Raw genomic sequence first — 17,477 nt, forward strand, 5'->3', positions numbered from 1 at the left:
ATTTGATATAATTAGTGGGGGACCCCGATGGGAATGAAAGGTCCAAATAAGTATAATGAGAATGAAGAGATAGAGAATGAGATTGGGAAGGTTGAAGATTAGGTAAATGGAAAGGTGCAAGAAAGAGACATCATGTGAGTAGTTCCGGAAAGTGGCCTAGAAAACTCACACCTGGCCGCTAGGCCACCGGTTCCCTTTTTGACTTTTCGATGCCGTTTTTCTCAATGAAGGAATTTTTTTTGAATTTTTTCATTATTTTTATGGGGATCTACATGAAAATATGCACAAAATAAAACAATAAAATTTTTCACCGCACACCACCTTTAAATATTTTTTGAGCTGTCGATATCTTTCTGTCAATTTTCACATTTTTTTTGGCGTTTTTGGGTTGAGCAAGTGGAATTTCTATATTGAAATTCGAATTTTAAAAGTTCAGAATATTAAGAAATCGGGATATTCCGAAGTTTTGAAATTCGGACTGCTTGTTCCCACTCGACAATGAGGAATATTCCTAACTTTCTCATCGTTCTGAGTTTTTTCATTGTTTTTTCAAGGGCGTTCCTATTTTTGTTCTACACAATTTCTGCCTTGCTCTCTGTTACTCTCTATTTGAATATCAATTGTGCAAACGCTTATACAAGTCATCGTATCCATTGCTTCACTATTTTAGAGCTTCCAAGAACTCTCAAGTTTTCAAGAAGTCAATTTTTCAATGTTTTCTTCTTCTTTCTGCATAAGTTTGTAGAATAACATCATCTGATTAGTTCTATCAATTGAGACATTTTTTCGAAAAAAGAACCAAAAAACAATCACTTGAATCCCTGTGATCATTTCACACCATGCTGCTCTGACGTCTCTAGCACACTCCAGCTCTGGATGCACTCTCTCGTCTCATCTGTCTCGTTTCGCCGTCGTATGACACAGTCACATGATGTTGTGTCTTGTCGTCTCCGCCCCGCTCTCTCTTTTCGCAATCTCTCCCTTCTTCCTCAGCTAGTAAGACCTATGCCATTCGTCTTGGCGTGTTTAGTCGGGTCTCTCGCTCTCGTTCTCTCTTTTCATCTGCCACTTTTTTTTCAAATCGGCGGCAGTTCCTTGTTTTAAAGTAACTTACAGTCAGTGGGTTGATTGAAAAGAAACCGGTTCTAGAAACTTCTAAAATATCAAATGTTTTTAGTTTTAGTTTTAGTTGCTGGTTCTAAATAGGTTGTGTAGCGTTTAGGTTTATGAAAATCATCTGTATACAACGGAAAAGTAAGAATGAAAAGTAAGAATAGTTTGTAAGCGATTTTTTTACTTTTGGTGTCTGCTCCAAGGATTTCATAAGGTTTCTTGTTAACTTTATATATTCCTCACCCACCTTCTAGGGCTCAGCTGTTCCATGCGCGCACACACTACTTCTGCGTCTCTAGATACAACCAGGTCAGGCAAGCAGAGGAATCAATAGCCAGCCTCCTGCGACAGCGCTCTCATATGACCGATGTGCGCGCGCACACTCGCTCACTCTCCCCCTCTGCCGGGCCATTTTGGCTCATTCATTCGCATTTTGCCTTACTAGTAGTACAGGGTGTCACTTCGATTGGGTTTCGCAATCTTTTATCGGTCAATCTCTGGGGAAACCACGTGACATCATCACCTTCTTCGTTGACTTTCACTTGTTAAACTATCTGTCTCGTCTTCTTCTCCCTCATCGATTTCGTATATATGTATTTTTTCTCATTTTAAATTTCTTCACTTTCCAGAAACTTCTAACCTTCTAACATCAAAAATGAAGTGGGCTTACAAGGAGGAGAACAACTTCGAGAAGCGTCGTGCCGAAGGAGACAAGATCCGCAGAAAGTACCCAGATCGTATTCCAGTCATCGTCGAGAAGGCACCAAAGTCAAGACTCCGTGACTTGGACAAGAAGAAGTACTTGGTCCCATCCGATCTCACCGTCGGACAGTTCTACTTCCTCATCCGCAAGCGCATCCAACTCCGCCCAGAAGACGCTCTCTTCTTCTTCGTCAACAATGTGATTCCACAAACCATGACGACAATGGGACAACTCTACCAGGTAAATTAGTGTGTCCTCGCTGTTACCCAATTAATTATTTTGTTGCAGGACCATCACGAGGAAGATCTCTTCCTCTACATCGCCTACAGCGACGAGAGCGTGTATGGAGGGGAGGTTGAGAAGAAGGATTAGACATTCATGTAACGACTCGAGGATGTGTATACTTGTACAATGAATCAATTCATACTTCTAACCGACTCAAATGCCGCCCCTTTAAAAATCTCTCCCCTTTCCCCCCTTCTTGTAAAAAACTTCTTCTAAAATCTGTATTTTCTCCCCTCCTTTACATTTTCTTTTTTCTCGTATGACGGTTTCAATCAGTGACTCTTGACTCTTTCTCTTTTCCTTGCTAACAAGAAGTCAACTTTTTTTCCCCTTCTCAGAAAATATTTTCAAAAAGCTATGTTTTCTCTCTCGTATTTTTATATTTTGTCGCTATAATACTTTACAATGTTTGGTGTATGAATAAAGACGATGGAAAAACATTGAAATCTTTGAATGATTGAAATCTTCCCATTCTATTGCTCATCGTCGTTTCCGTCCATAATATGGAATACTTCATAGTGTTATGAAATCGAATGGTTTTTTGCTGGCATCAGTGGCGTCACTTTTTCTCTTTTGTAAACAAAGTCTTCCTAATGAAAATATAGACAAAAATAGTGGTGTTTTTGAAAACGGGGTGATCGCTCAACCTTGCTGTGGTCCAATCATAAAATCGATTCTGAAAAAAACTTTCGGAATATCATCTCAAAAATAATTCCGCTCGAGACCCGGGAACAAACTTTTTGTGTGTTCCTTTGATGTTATAGCGTAGGGCCGTAGGCCGAAAATCTCTAACTCCGAAAAAATTCGATAATTTTTATTCCGAAAAAAACGTCGGAATTGGATTCCAATAATAATAATCGAAGTTTCCGAATTCCGTTCCGAACATCCCTGATCCTAGTTTAATAACTTTATTAAGGGCAACCCAACCAGAGTATATTTTCTTCACTATGCCCACAGAATTGCAGCCTAAAGTAGTAATCCAAAAAAAACCCGAAAATACTTATTTTGCTGTCTCGGCGCATGAAACCCTTCTCCTTCTCTCATGTCTGATCTGTGGTCCCCAACGAAAGCTGCTCAAACTTCTCGTCTCCGAATTTTCGATGTCAACAACAAAAGTATCGCTACCATATAATTACGCTTTCTCTCTTTTTCTCTGCTTCCCGTGGTTGTTGTGGCTCGGTTGCCATGCGATACATAGCTGAAGGCTTCAGTCACTGAAGTTTTATTTGGCGCTTCGGCAATTTCGTTTCTCTTCTCTCTTCTTTTTCGCTTTCTCCAATTGCTGCCTTTACTTTTTCCACCATCTTCTTCTGAACCCGTTTTCCAGCGAGTTTGTTTCTCAACGATGCTATTTTTATATTTTGAACACATTGAAACAAATTAAACGTGACCAGTATCAAAAGGCAGCAATTGCCTTCTTCTGACCTGACAGCAAGCTTGTCGCGACAACTGTACTGTTTGAATCACTTATCATTGATATTCCGTAATGGGAGGGAACACATCGACAGCTTCTAAATCTTCAGAGAACCAAAAGAAAGGTATTGGAAACCACGAGTTATGAAACATTGACCTATGAAGAGCTATAGTCATTTAAAATTGACAAGTTTCTCTGCCGACACACAAACAAACAAGAGTGACTCCTCTCTTATCTATTCCAGTCAGCGCGATGAAACTATAGTTTTATATCATCGATTTCCTCTCGAAATGTCAAACTTGACATTCAAAAACATTTTTTTCCAATAGACGCACTCTTTCCGAATGTCTTTCGTCTTTTCAACCAAACCACTCTTTGAACAGGCGAGAGCAAAATTTCTCTGAGTTTTTTTAATCACTGTTCGCTGGTGTCCCGTTGTTGTTTATTTTCACATCAATTATCAAACACTTTTTCGGCAATAAATTTTTCTCGCTGTTTTGATTTTCCTTCCCATACCTTTTGCTATCGATTAGACAGTTACTAGTTTTCCTCTTCCATATAAGACGAAGTAGTAAACAACATACTATCACCCATGGCTTTCCAAAACGAGATGACTTTATAAGTTAAAATTTCTTTGAAAACTTTGCCCGTCGTCCCATTTTTGTAGAAACTCTCCGATCATTTAACGCTATTTTTGTTTTCCTTCTCTCCAGCCAACAACTCTCTCTCTCTCCCGACTGCTGTCGTTTTGTCAACAGAAAAAACGCTATTTTCATTCTTTCTCTTCTCAGTTCTCACAAAAAAAAACCAAAAATTGAAAAGAAAACATTTCTATATCGAATTTTGGTTTATATGAAAATCAGTATCAATCGAATAGAATGAGGAAAATTTCTACTTTCTTTTCTCTGAGCAACAGAAAGACAATAGCATGTGTTTCATATCGTCATTTCGTAATAGACAATGGCTCATCCAGTCTCTTTCCTCAGTTGATCTCTCTAACTTTCCGATATAAAAGGCTTATGGTCTACTATCATTTCATCAAACTTCCTATTTTTTTCCTCGCCAATCTACTATTCTCAACCTTCCAACAAAACTACTTTTTTCAGGGAGTAAGATGACTCTTCTCGCCGGTGTCCAACTCGAAAAGTTCGACAAGTCCAAGGTCGACGCTTCTGAAGCTCTCGCTGGAAAGATTGTCGGATTCTACTTCTCGGCTCACTGGTGCCCACCATGCCGTGCATTCACCCCAATCCTCAAGGACTTTTACGGAGAGGTTGACGATGATCTCGAGATTGTCTTCGTCTCGCTCGACAGAAGTGAGAGTGATCTCAAAAGCTACATGAAAGAGTGCCACGGAGATTGGTACCATATCCCATATGGATCGGATACCATCAAGTAAGACACTCTAATTTAAAAAACAGAATAAAATTTTTCGTTTCAGGGAGCTCTCCACCAAGTATGGCGTCTCTGGAATTCCAGCTCTCATCATCGTCAAGCCAGACGGAACCACCATCACTCAAGACGGCCGCAACGACGTTCAAAACGGAAAGAGCCCAAAGGCCACCATTGCCAAATGGAAGAGTGCTTAAATATACTACTCGATTTTTCATTCCAGCATATTCGTCTTTTTTTTTTTGAGCCATTCCATTTTAATTTTTCTATGCAGTACTCTTTCTGTAAATAATCCCTTCTTCTTTTTTTGTCTCTATGGAAATTGGCAGTAAACAACAATAAATTTATTTATTAATTGAAACCATCGTATTGTCTTCAAGAAATTTTTAATACAGGGAAAATAGATGAGAACAATTTTTCGAGGCAACGGATAATGGTACTATGGTACCATTCCATATACATCAGGATACTGATACCATATTTCACGGATACTGGTCCCATATCACGGGTTCTGGAACCATAAATACTTCACGGATACTGGTACCATATTTTATAGATACTGGTGCCATATTTTACGGATGATTTTCCCATGTATTTGCACAGATACTGGTACCATATTTCAAGGATACTAGTAGCATATGTCACGGATACTAGAACCGAATTTCAAGGATACTGGTACCATATTTCGAGGATACTGGTACCATATATGTTTTATGGATACTGCTACCATAGTACAGGGATACAGGTACCATAGTTCAAGGATATATTTTAAGGATGCTGGAGTATTATGAGCTGATCCTTTTCAATTTACCAATTATTTTCATTGACCATCTGTATTCGTTCCATTCTTCTCTTTCTCTAGTAAAATTGGCAGTAAACAATAATAAATTTATTTTTTTTTTCATCCGATTGGTATAGTTTGTTTTTCGATTTGTCAATTTTTTGATTCGTCAATGCAGAGAGGAAGAAGATGATTTGTTAACAGTTATATAATGTTGCCCAAGGAACGAAAAATTCTTAATTTTTTTGGAAAAGAAAAATGGTTTTAATCAGCAGAAGTCGGCAGAAGTCTACACTACATCACATGACCCAATATACTGGTTCTAATACATTCTTATCCGGCTCTTTGTCGCCTTGACAACCCTTCGACGCTCTCTTCATCTCCATGCACTATTTCTCCTTTTTTTGGATTTTTGTTGCTCCATTCTTCTCCATTTGCGTCACCACCTGCCTTCTTCTTCTCGTTTCCGTTTGCTGTTTCACTTTTCTATTTCAGCTACTTACTTTTTTCATTTCGAATAAATGTAATATGAATTCTAAAACTAATAACATGTACGCGCGCAGCTGTGTACACTGAATCATTTTTTTTTCTCCAATCAGTCAGTTTTTTTCCGTCCGTCTTTTTTTTGAGTCGAAGTCGTTCTTGGCCCCGCCCACTTTCCAGCCCCTTCCTCCTCTTTTCTCAACCTCTTTTCATCGTGTCTCAAATACCTTCTTCCTCTTTTTCTATTCACATCTTATTTGTTTCTGACTCTCTGATATTGGCTATATAGAAATATATATGGATGACGTGGAAGAAATCGAAATGAGTAGTATGGTAGGTACAGGAAAAAGAACACAACAAAGAACAGAAAAACAAGTAGGTGGTGTTATCCGATTATGACGGTTGATATGTCTAAATGTTATCATCAACCGAATTGGTTAATTTTATTGATAAGAAAGAAAACAACATAGTTCTTTTTTCTGGAAAATTCAAGAAGAACTATTATTCTAGTACAAAAAATCAGAGATGTGGAAGAGAAATTCCGGTGCCCGCGGCCGAAGGTCCCAACTACAGTAACCTGAAAAAATTTTACTTTCAGAATTCATTTCCTCGATTTTCAGTCAATTTATTCATTGTCACACATTTTCTATTTTCCTACTTTTTTTAAAGGACAAATAACAGTAAAATCAACGAAAATGAAGATAATAAATCCGGAAAATTTAAATACTTTTAGGTTACTGCAGTTGTCGTTGTGGGGCCTTCGGCCACGGCCACTGGCCTTTCTCTTTCACTGATCCATTTTTTGTACCAGAATAAAATACAGTAAGGAAAAATAAAAGAGCCCCCTGTAATAGAAGGGCCCTTTTCGAAATATGCTGTCTGAAATTAAAAATTTCCGAACATTTTCAGAGAAAACACTTCCAAAATTACGAAAATTTCATACGAATTTGTTGAGAAAACCTTTTTTGATGAAAAACTTGCTCTTTTGGTGAAATCGATAGATTTTCACGAGTTTTGAACTAGAATTCTCTGAATGTTTCGCGGAAAATTTTCGGAAAAAACCGAAAAAAAATTATAAGGACCTCTCTAACGGAAGGGCCCTGCTGAGGTACCTTGGAACAATAGAAGGGCCGGCCCGTCGAATACAGGTACTATACCTGATGAATTCAGCGGACATCTTGGGAACTGAGGTACTACAGTACTTGATTTTTAACTTGCTGAAACTAATTTTATCATCTGAAACTTTTTTCAGAAAATTTTAATCTAAAAAAATGAATCACTCATAATATTTTTCAGTCCTGGAAGCTTCCATAAACATTCCAGGCATTCTACAAAAATGACTCACATTTTCAATGTTTCCTTATTTCTCAACCGTCCCCCTTCTCTCAATTCCAATTTACTACTACCTCAAATTTTGCCTCTTTCTGTCAGTTCACCTGTATTTTCTTCTGACCTCAATCACGGCGTCAAGGATCTTTTAGATGTGTCTGCGTCTCTGAATCTCTCCCTCCATCCTTCTTCTTCTCGCTTTCTCCGAAGAAATGGTCTCCCGGACAGTTCATGCAAATACGAAACTACTAACCCCGATGTCATGCATAAGTGTAGAGTGATCATGAAAATCGCAGAGACTCAGATTTATTTCCAACCGGCCGCGCCCCCTTTATTTTCGTTCTTTCTCTATTTTTGCTCCGACTTGTTTTTTCGATTTTCGTTGTGTTTTCAGTACTGTTTAACTCTGTTTTCCTCTATTTTCTTTCTTCTCCTTTCTCTCTTCTTCGGCTTTATCTGAGTTTCCATTTCCCATTCTTCGTGTCGTTCGCTTTCTATTCAGCTTCATTCCTACTTTATTAGTTCAAAATCTTTCCTTATCAGTGACGCATCACTGAATCAGCTGGTATCTCGAATTCCCTGATTACGAGTTCAAGAGTTCTTATGAACTTCTATTACGAGGCCTTTATAAGTTTCGATTCTGTTGAAATAATGAGTCATTTCAGTCAATGAAACCATTTGTTTTCTTTTTGCTAGCTCTAACTTTGATGTTGATCAATTTCATGAATTTTCGAAACTTCGTGAGTTCTGTTTATCTTTTTAAATTCTCTTTAGTCACCTGAGTTGGTCAAAGAGCCCAACTTATAATTCTATTTTCCCAGAATTTCAAAATGTTCTTTCAAGCACAGTTCTGTTTTGCAAATCTGAACTTTTCTGGTGTTTTCATGCGATCAAAGTTCTTATGCTTGGACTTTGGGCAAAAATCATCAAAAATACTTGTGATTAGGCCTGAATAATAAAAAATAGATTTTTCCACAGAACTGTTCAAAATTAGTACACCGTAAAATCTGTAATAGAACTAACCCTAGCTTTTAACTTTGACCTAATTTATCTCGGTTCCTCTCAAAGATATGAGAAAGTTGTCAACTGACAAAATGTTTATCATAATATCACAAACATTTTATTAGTTAAAAAATTTTTTGAGATCTTTTATAGGAACCAAGATAATTGAGCTCAAACGTGACAGTGTGCGTGCCCTTCTATGACAGGTTATGCTGTGAATGGTCCGTTTAGTGAAAAGACAAAGGGAATACTTGTTACATTTTATATCTCTTTTTTATTTTCACTGAGAAGTTTGGAATTTCAGAAGAATTTTTCATTTCCAGCAGGAATTCTTAATATACCGTAAAACCTGTATTAGAAGGGTCCCAAATTGCCAACTTCGAGCCAATTTATCTCGGTTCCCGCGAAAGATATCGAAAAGTAGTCGACTGACAAAATATTTGTGGTATTATAACAAACATCTTGTCGGTTGACCATTTTTGATATATTTCCCAAGAACTGAGATAAATTGGCTCAAAGTTGAAAGTTAGAGGGCCCTTCTGTTACAGGTTTATGCGTTGATGCTTTTCTAGTCCTTAATTTTGTATACATCAATCAATAAGAATGAACCAGAAAATCAAACCATCGCTCCGTAATCATAGGGATCTCTTTTCCGGGAGGTCTGAAATTTAACTTATCACCTTATCACAAAAGTAAAACCATGTTTCTTTCCTTCTGGAGAGTTTCGAATTCCGCCTTGAATAAACACGACGGTCATTTCTTTTTCATCGTACCTGTGTCTTTTGTTACCATTTTTCTCTATTCCCTCTTTTGTACATGCACATTTTCTTCTTCTTTGTAATACACCGATTCTCTTCTTCTTCTTCATACAAACAAATATAATTTCTTCTTCTTCTTTCGCTTCCTCAAAATGCGCTATTATGAACAGTATTCGAGTCGACAGGTAACCACAAAAAAGGGTAAACGTCACACGAGAAAGGAACGATCTTTTTGTTGTTATAATAGTCGGTGATGGTCGGCGATTTTTCAACATTCCCCCCCCCCCCCCCCCCCCCCCTCTCGCCGAAAATTTATAATCCGATCAACTTTTTATTGGCACCCCTCGCGGTCCTTCTGTTGATCTTATTCAATCGGCCCTGCCTTCTCACGTTCTAACTTCTTCTTTCAATTTTAGTTACCATTCTTATCCAACCAGTATATCTGTGTAGCTACAAAAACCACATTTTTCTCAAAAAAATACGAATCCTAAAATGTCATCTAACATCTCACATTTTCAGAGAATGCTACCCGACACAGACAGCCATGAAGACGTGACTGATCACCCGCAGTTCGCTTCAACGCGAAGTGGTACGTCTAGGTAAGAAAAGGAGAAATGTGTCGAAATGAAAAACAAGAAGGAGAAGAAGTATTTTCAGTTTACAATCTTCGCTTACAAAAAGAGCCAACTCAACCAGAAGAAGTTTGAAGGAATTGAGTGAAGGAGTACAGCAACGGTTTCAACCGATTACTCACGGAAGATCATTGCAAAGGATCACAGAGGATGAATCGGTGAGTCAGAAAACAATTTTGATAAAGAGAAGTTCAGAACCGGCAACGTAAGGTAGGGAAATAATTGAAAATTGCTGCAATATTCTGAAAAACGGTTTGGGAACTGACCGTATTTCCTCTAATAGAAGCTCATCCAAACCGTCAACTTTGAGCTCAAAAATTTGAGAGATAAATAATTTTCAACTCGGAGGTACTTATTGAAGTTTCCCTCGCTTGTTCCCGATTCTTTCGAAACTTTCCCAAAGGCCAAACAGGAAGTATAAATAGGAAAACATAATTATTTTGAAATAAATGAAAGCTGACATACAGCACAAAAAATGATTCTCGAAAATCCAAATATGCTCTATCCTATTCAGTACGTACTATCCGATTCCATATTAAGCTGTCCAAAACTTCCAAAGAACAGTTCAATTTGAACTTTTTCTATTTTTTTTCGCCTCCCTTCACATTTGTATGATTTCCATTTTCATCATCCACCGTGTGAATTTGCATACTCGTAGTCTTTCTCTAGCCGAGTGAGCCGGCCACCAAACACGAATCACATGCCACACGAAAATTAGTTGTTGTGTCCCCTTCCCCTGAAAAACCAACCCAGTAGAATTACATATTAACTCTGATCTACGGGAGTAGACTAGGCACATGATTCTTGTCAAATCTTGGAGTCCAATAAAAATTCTCATTTTCAGCCTTCCACACCCACTGCTCCACCACGTCCCAATCGACAAATATATCGCAACTCAATAGATCAATCAAGTATGAGTGGCGAAAGAGTTCTGAAGCATCACGCGTCAGAAGAGGTGGTATCAGAAGGACAGAGATCTAATTGGAGTCAATCTGTGGAGAGAATAGAGAATGCTCTTCATAGGAATTACTACACTATTGCTTATTCTATTGTTATTGTGGCGGTAAGTTAGAAAGAATAAGGCTTCCATTAGGTCGGGAAATTCAGACGTCAGACAGCCGGCCGACAGCCGACCGATCAGTCTAGATAGGATTACTTCAAAATATTTATTTTTTCAGTATCTTGCCGGATTCACTGAATACTTATACTTTCGACTGACGTCTTTAATCGTTCCTGAACATCTTGTGTTTCATCCACCGTGTGAAGGAAAAGCGACACGGAAAATCGGAAAAGATGGATTTCATTACGGAGTCTCCATCTGCGCATTCATCGGAATCGCCATATTCCAGCTTATGTGCTTTTTTGGATTGACTATTTCTGAAAAATGGACTCAATCTAAAGAGAATCCGCGAGAAAGTCGGCAAGCAGCTCAACGGGAAGAGTTCGCTTTTTTTGTCAGAACAATGATTTCCTCTACAATGTATCGAGTCTTTTGTGAGTTTTGTAAACTTCTAGAAATTTGTGCAGAAAACCAAATACACCAAAAAAAAGCCCGTATTCGAAACTGTAATTAAGCAAATTTAGATAAAAATTCTGAGATGAAGGCTAAACATGGTTCCCTTGTCAGAAAAAGTTTTTTTTAGAAATTTGCAATGAATTTGTTTTTTAGTGTGTTATGGAATTTGCTCTCTGATCAACTGTGCCATTATTTTCTACATGGTTGGCATTCAAGATTCACTCGGTGACGTCGTTAGCACTATATTTCTTTACGTCTTCGATGCAGTTGTGATTCTTTATTTCATTGCTTTCCCGTTAACTACAGTAATCTATCATCCCTATGTAAATTGTTTCAATCAGAGGTGTGTTTTTCTATTTCAGTATTCAATTATGTTTCTAATTTTCAGAAGAGGAACTCCTGCTCGTTTTACAATCCCAGATACTGGATCAAGAACTCAAACATCTACACTAGAGAGTAATATCAGTGGTTTGGAAGAAGCCATGGCGAAACCAGAGCCTCCTGTCCATCGTAGCAGTCCACCAGCAATCCCATCTCTCAACTTTTCTCGGCATGATCCTCGCCGTCAAGGACATCGATCAACTGGATCTATATCAACAGATATCCCAGTTTTAGAAGAATATCTCCACTCACCACGTCGTCAACTTCCGAAGCCAACACTTGCCGTAGAAGAGAATCTGGAAGATGAACGTATCACAACCTTTGTTTAAATCGGTTCCGGAATGTGCAATTCATATTTTTTTCCGAGTGATCTCAATTTGGCCATATCGGTCGGAAAGTTTTAATTTTGTCAATCATTTTCGGGTTTTTTGTTTTGATTTTGCTACATATTTTTTGAAATCTCCCTGTCGTTTTGGTAGTTCAATAAATCAGTTATTTTGTAAAATGTTACATTTTAGCAGATTGCGAATTTTCTGATAGAAAATACAGTTCATAATCATAATCAACTAGAGATGTCCGGAATGGCTTTTCTTGAGTAAAGGAATCCGGAATAAGATCTTTCTCTCGGAATCCGGAATCCGTAATCCGGACAAATAAAAGCAAGTTAAAGGTGGGGGGCAGGATATTTTTCGTAGTTTTTTTGTAGCTAGAGTATGCATTCTACCGTCACGGTGTACAACGCTTAATGTCACTCTGCGTACAGCTGTCGTCCTCGCCTTTATGTATGCAATCGGGCGTGCGCTTTCTCTTTGCCCGCGTGGCTCAGTCGGTAGCGGCGCCGCACCCTCAATCATCGCCCTCACAAGTTCAACTCCTCGAGGGGCATCTTTGAACGGAATTTCGAGAACATTATTTTTTTCATGTCCCCCCAGCTTTAAGATGCTGGTTGAAAGTTCAGAATAAACCAATTTTCTGAAACCACGGAATGTAGATTCCGGAATCCGGACATCTTTGCTATCAACAAAAAGTTTTTAAAAAACTGAAACCTCGAATAAGAGGTGGCAATCATTTTGGAAATCAAACTAGCTCATCAAAAATGTTCCATAATTGAAGTTAAGCAATCTCCGGACTCGTGAATTTTTTTTTCTTTTGTTTTCTTTCCATGCCGTGAAACATGTAATAGAAGGGTCATCACACTGTAAAGTTTGAGCTGAATTTTATCGGTTTCTACGAGAGATATCGAAAATCTGCTAACTCTTAAAGCACTTTTGATATTATGATGAGCAATTTATCAGTTGAAAACTTTTTCATATCTTTGACAGGAACCGAGATAAATTTGCTCAAAGTTGAAAGTTACGGGGTCCTTCTATTACAGGTTTTACGGTAATCACTAGAAGGTTAACATGAAACTTCTTGACTTCTCCGAATTTGACAAGAGTGAAATCGACTGATTGGAATTTTTTGATATTTCTGGAACACATTTCTGAAACTGTGCCCTGTGCGTCTCTCATCATTTCACCACACCCGGCTACGTTTCATTTTTTAATGATGCAAAGAACTCTGATTCTCAATTTAGTTTCATTCATACTTTTTTATCCAAAGAATTCTCTTGAAACTTTCCCTCTTTTCACCCCAAAAAAGCACGTTGTCCTTTCCCTTCTCTCTATTCATTAGGTGCTCTCTTTCCCTCTTCAATATCAACCTGCCAATTTGATAAGCTTCACCGCGTGCTCTAGGAGAAAAGAAGTAGCTGAAGGAGAGAAGAAATGGAGGAATGAGAGAGAGATTGGAAAATAGAAATCTCTATGACAACTGGGTTGAGTCAGTTCAAAAACATTGCAAATGGAAGAGAATGGGGATTACTGTTTTTTAAATTCTCTTTTTCTCTCATACTAGCGTTCGAAATGTAGAGACCCTGACCAGATGAACATCAATGCTTGACCTTTTTCCGGGTCTTCCGTAAACTATCTCTCCCTATTTCTCTTCATATTCTACAGTCCATCGATCATCCCCACGTTTGAAATAGTTTTGAATAGAAATGACGAGGGATGTAGTTGACATAATGCATGAAGAAATCGTGTTTCGTTTTTTTGCCAATCTTACGAAAGTGTGCTCTACGCTTCCCTGATATTCGTCGAGTTCATACTGCTCTCTGATAACAACTCAACTCAAGGACGTCTCATTTTTCTCCTTTTTTCTGACGGCAGCGCCCAGGTGGAATCGCTGATTATATACTCGTGATTCGCAGCTGTTCGCTTAAAACCAAGTTAGGATTGATAGAAAATTTTTGGTTAGAAGTTGAGTTATGATAGAAGATAAGTTCTTACAGAGTTTTTGAGAGTTACTGTAGGTATCCAAAGGCATGGAGACTGACCTAAAAGTAAGGTTCAGAATGTTTTTTTTTGTTTCTGGGACACATAACTTTTGGTATAATTCTTTGAACGGAACGTTTCTATTTGGAAATTATCTTTGTTTTTGAATCTATCAGGTTTTCATGATAACCAGCGTAATCTGTTCTACAAAACTATTTTTCTATTCTCTTGTTTAACAACTTACCGTTAAAATGATAATAGATGGACCTACTAACTCTTAACTCTGGGCCAATTTAACTCGGTTACTGTTGAAGATTTAAAAAAAAATTGTCAATTGATTTGTTTATCATAATATCAAACTTCTTTGTCAGTTTACACATTTTTGATATCTTTAATAGAAATCGAGACAATTGACCTCAAACTTTACAGTGAAAGGGTTCTTGATTTACAGGTTTCACGGTACTATTCAATTTCTCTTCTCCCGCTCCCTAGTCCTGAACAAAATACCGGAGCTAATTGTGAATCTCGTCATTCAGCTACCGTTTTCCAACTTCTCGCTCATTGTGTTCCGTTTCCTCTTATCATCAGAAATCATTCACAGTCTCCCGTCTAATAACTGCAATGATATCATCAAGTTTTAAAAAGTCATTATCTATTTTCTCAAAGCACCCCTACAGTAATTGAAGATGGTTTCTTTTTTATGTGGCTTTCTCATATTTTTCCTCCAGCTATTTTGACTTTCAATCTGAACTTTCAAGTAGGTTTTCCAAGGGGTTCCTATAGTCCGCCGATAGTCCGAAAACGGTCCGTCAACGGCCCGTTCGTTCTCCTTCGACTGCCTACTAGCAGCTTTCAACTTTGAGCCTGTTTATCTCGATTCCTGTCAAAGATGTCAAAATATTATCAACTAATAAAATTTTACCGATATTATGATTAAAACTTTTTTGGTTAACCACTTTCTGATATATTTCATAGGAACCGAGATAATTAAGCTCAAACTCGACAATGTGGCGGTCTTCTATTACAGGTTTTACGGTGTTTCGAAAAAGACCCCTATCACATTGAAAAGTATATTTGATAAATAGCTTTTACTCCTTATCTCTAAAATTTTGTTATGTTTTCATTTTCTTGAATTTTCAGAATGGGGGAAGTCGAACGGCCTAGATCGTTATCCAGGATTACGGTGGATAGCGATGCAGAATACTTGGACGCTTATGATCATGTTACATAGTAGGCTTTCTTTTTTGAAATATTTAGATTTTAACCGTTTTCCTTTTTCAGCAGCAATTCTTTAGAACTTTTGGATACGATTGCTGAAACTCAAATCACACTGAATTTGTTCATGAACAATAAGTTTGAGCTGGCAGAAGAGAGAATGGCTGAATTGTGAGTATTCCAGTTAAAAGTTATATCTAAAAGTGGAGATTCAGATACGATAAGAGCATGTACCACTCAATGGGATATACTTGTATCCTATTCATAAAAGCAGTGATGACAGTCAATAAACAGGATATGGAGAAGGCAGCAGAAGCATGCAAGATGTCAGTGGAAGTAATTGAACGGTTTCGAGAGAGAAGGTCAATTAAAGAGACGATATTTGGAGCAACTGCAAAAGGAAAGAAGATGACAGATGAAGAATTACATGCGGAACTCTGTTACGCTCAAATGCTCCTAATTCGAGCAATGCTCACATTCTTTCATGATGATAACTTTGCTAGTTTCATCAAAGGAGCATTGAATATCAGAACTTGTTATCAGACATACAGATACTGTGAAAAGCTGATGAATGAGCCAAGCGTCTGGGCTGGAAGAAACAAGAAGGTTCAAGAACAGTTCGAAAGTGGAACTAGAATGGGTCTTGGCACATTCTCACTGATGCTTTCGGTCCTTCCATCGAAGGTGTTGAGACTACTGGAAGTTGTTGGTTTCTCAGGAGATAAAGTGGCTGGAATGAGAGATCTTCAGCATGTAGCATCTATGACTGGAACATTGTGTTCTCCACTTGCTAAGATGGTGTTGCTGACGTGGCACTTGATTGGTAAGGAATCAGAAAAATGCGGAGGGTATCGGTAAACGTCCACATTGCAGCAAGTTTTGTACTAGGAACCGGCCAACCAGATCTCGAGGTGTGCAAAAGAATAATGCCCGGTTTGTCTCATTTATGGCCAAGTGGAGCTATTATGCTCTTCATGAAAGCACGTCTTCTTTTGATTTCTGGAGACATTGAGACTGCGATTCATTATTTCAATATGTCAATTGAATCACAAGATGTTTATAAACAATTTCATCATGGATGCTATTGGGAGTTACTGTAAGTCTCTTACTTGAAAACTCTTTTTCAATTTACTTTGTTCAGATTCGCTCATGGTTACCAACGTCGATGGTCTCATGCGGCCAATTACGCTAGACTTTTGATGAAAGAATCGAAATGGAGTCGTTGCGTTTACACATATCTTCTCTGCATCTTTTTCGCAGCAGATGAAACTGTCGATGAGACGAAACGAATTGAAACGATCAACGCATTGGCTGGAAAGGTTGATGGTCTTCGACTGAGGATAGCTGGAAAATCGATTCCAGTTGAGAAATACTGCGGAAGAAAGGCGAAACGATTTGTGGCAACTAAATCCTTGCTTTTCGCTCACTATGAATTTATCTACTTTTGGAACGGATTTGACATCTTCGGAAAGAATCCAAAGTTGGTCCGAGGAGTTTTGGAAGATATGGATCGTGTCTGGCAGATGAAAAAGGATACTGTGGATGTTGATGATTACTGTCTGTACTACTTCTTGAAAGGTGTCTCCCTTCGTCACCTACAATTGTATGCTCAAGCAGAAGAGTGCTTCAAGGCGATTTTGGAAAGGTACGAAAATGGGGAAAAAATAAGAAAGGATTAGTTGGATTATCCCTCGCTGACTTCAACTGAATTCCACCAACTCCAAACACCTGCTATATTGATTTCTATTTCAGAGAAACTAGCATCAAGAGCTTCACATATCTGCCACCAAATGCCACATATGAATTAGCCATGCTACGCATCTCGGAGCAACAATCCATAGAGGCGCAGACGTTGCTGGACAAGGCTCGTGCATACAAATCATACTCTCTTGAGAACAAGTTACATTTCCGGATACACAGCGCAATGGGCACCATGGGTTGTCGAACGCCGATGATGTAGATAAATTTAGATGCTGTTTTTTGAATTTCCTGAATATTTTGAAAAAAACTTAATAATATTTGTATAAAGAACTGAATGCTTATCATTCCCGCTATATCAACCGTCCCACTGAAAATCAACATGTTTGTGAGAATCCGTCTTCTCGTGATGCGATATTTATAATAGAATTTCGCAGCGCGCTGCTCCGGCGCCCGCTGTTTC

The 17,477-nt window shown here is 38.2% G+C and overlaps 4 protein-coding genes across 4 annotated transcripts; all 4 read left to right on the forward strand.

Moving 5' to 3' along the window:
* Window positions 1-1,768: 1,768 nt before the first annotated feature.
* Window positions 1,769-2,188, forward strand: Cbr-lgg-1 (the record flags this gene model as incomplete). Its single annotated transcript, XM_002630863.1, has 2 exons — window positions 1,769-2,056; window positions 2,105-2,188. The coding sequence occupies 2 exons, from the start codon at window positions 1,769-1,771 to the stop codon at window positions 2,186-2,188; spliced, it is 372 nt and encodes a 123-aa protein (XP_002630909.1).
* Window positions 2,189-4,629: 2,441 nt separating this feature from the next.
* On the forward strand, window positions 4,630-5,104 carry Cbr-trx-5 (the record flags this gene model as incomplete). Its single annotated transcript, XM_002630862.1, has 2 exons — window positions 4,630-4,910; window positions 4,957-5,104. 2 exons carry the CDS (start codon window positions 4,630-4,632, stop codon window positions 5,102-5,104), a joined length of 429 nt encoding a protein of 142 aa, XP_002630908.1.
* A 4,678-nt stretch (window positions 5,105-9,782) lies between these two features.
* Window positions 9,783-12,118, forward strand: CBG02631 (the record flags this gene model as incomplete). Its single annotated transcript, XM_002630861.2, has 6 exons — window positions 9,783-9,859; window positions 9,918-10,050; window positions 10,737-10,955; window positions 11,071-11,386; window positions 11,562-11,751; window positions 11,797-12,118. 6 exons carry the CDS (start codon window positions 9,783-9,785, stop codon window positions 12,116-12,118), a joined length of 1,257 nt encoding a protein of 418 aa, XP_002630907.2.
* Window positions 12,119-15,242: 3,124 nt separating this feature from the next.
* CBG02630 lies at window positions 15,243-17,276 on the forward strand (the record flags this gene model as incomplete). Its single annotated transcript, XM_002630860.1, has 6 exons — window positions 15,243-15,331; window positions 15,383-15,487; window positions 15,532-16,139; window positions 16,190-16,412; window positions 16,458-16,961; window positions 17,069-17,276. 6 exons carry the CDS (start codon window positions 15,243-15,245, stop codon window positions 17,274-17,276), a joined length of 1,737 nt encoding a protein of 578 aa, XP_002630906.1.
* Between the last annotated feature and the right edge of the window lie 201 nt (window positions 17,277-17,477).

The sequence above is a fragment of the Caenorhabditis briggsae genome (genome assembly GCF_000004555.2).
Source record: "Caenorhabditis briggsae complete genome, chrII, whole genome shotgun sequence".
Taxonomy (NCBI): Eukaryota; Metazoa; Nematoda; class Chromadorea; order Rhabditida; family Rhabditidae; genus Caenorhabditis; species Caenorhabditis briggsae.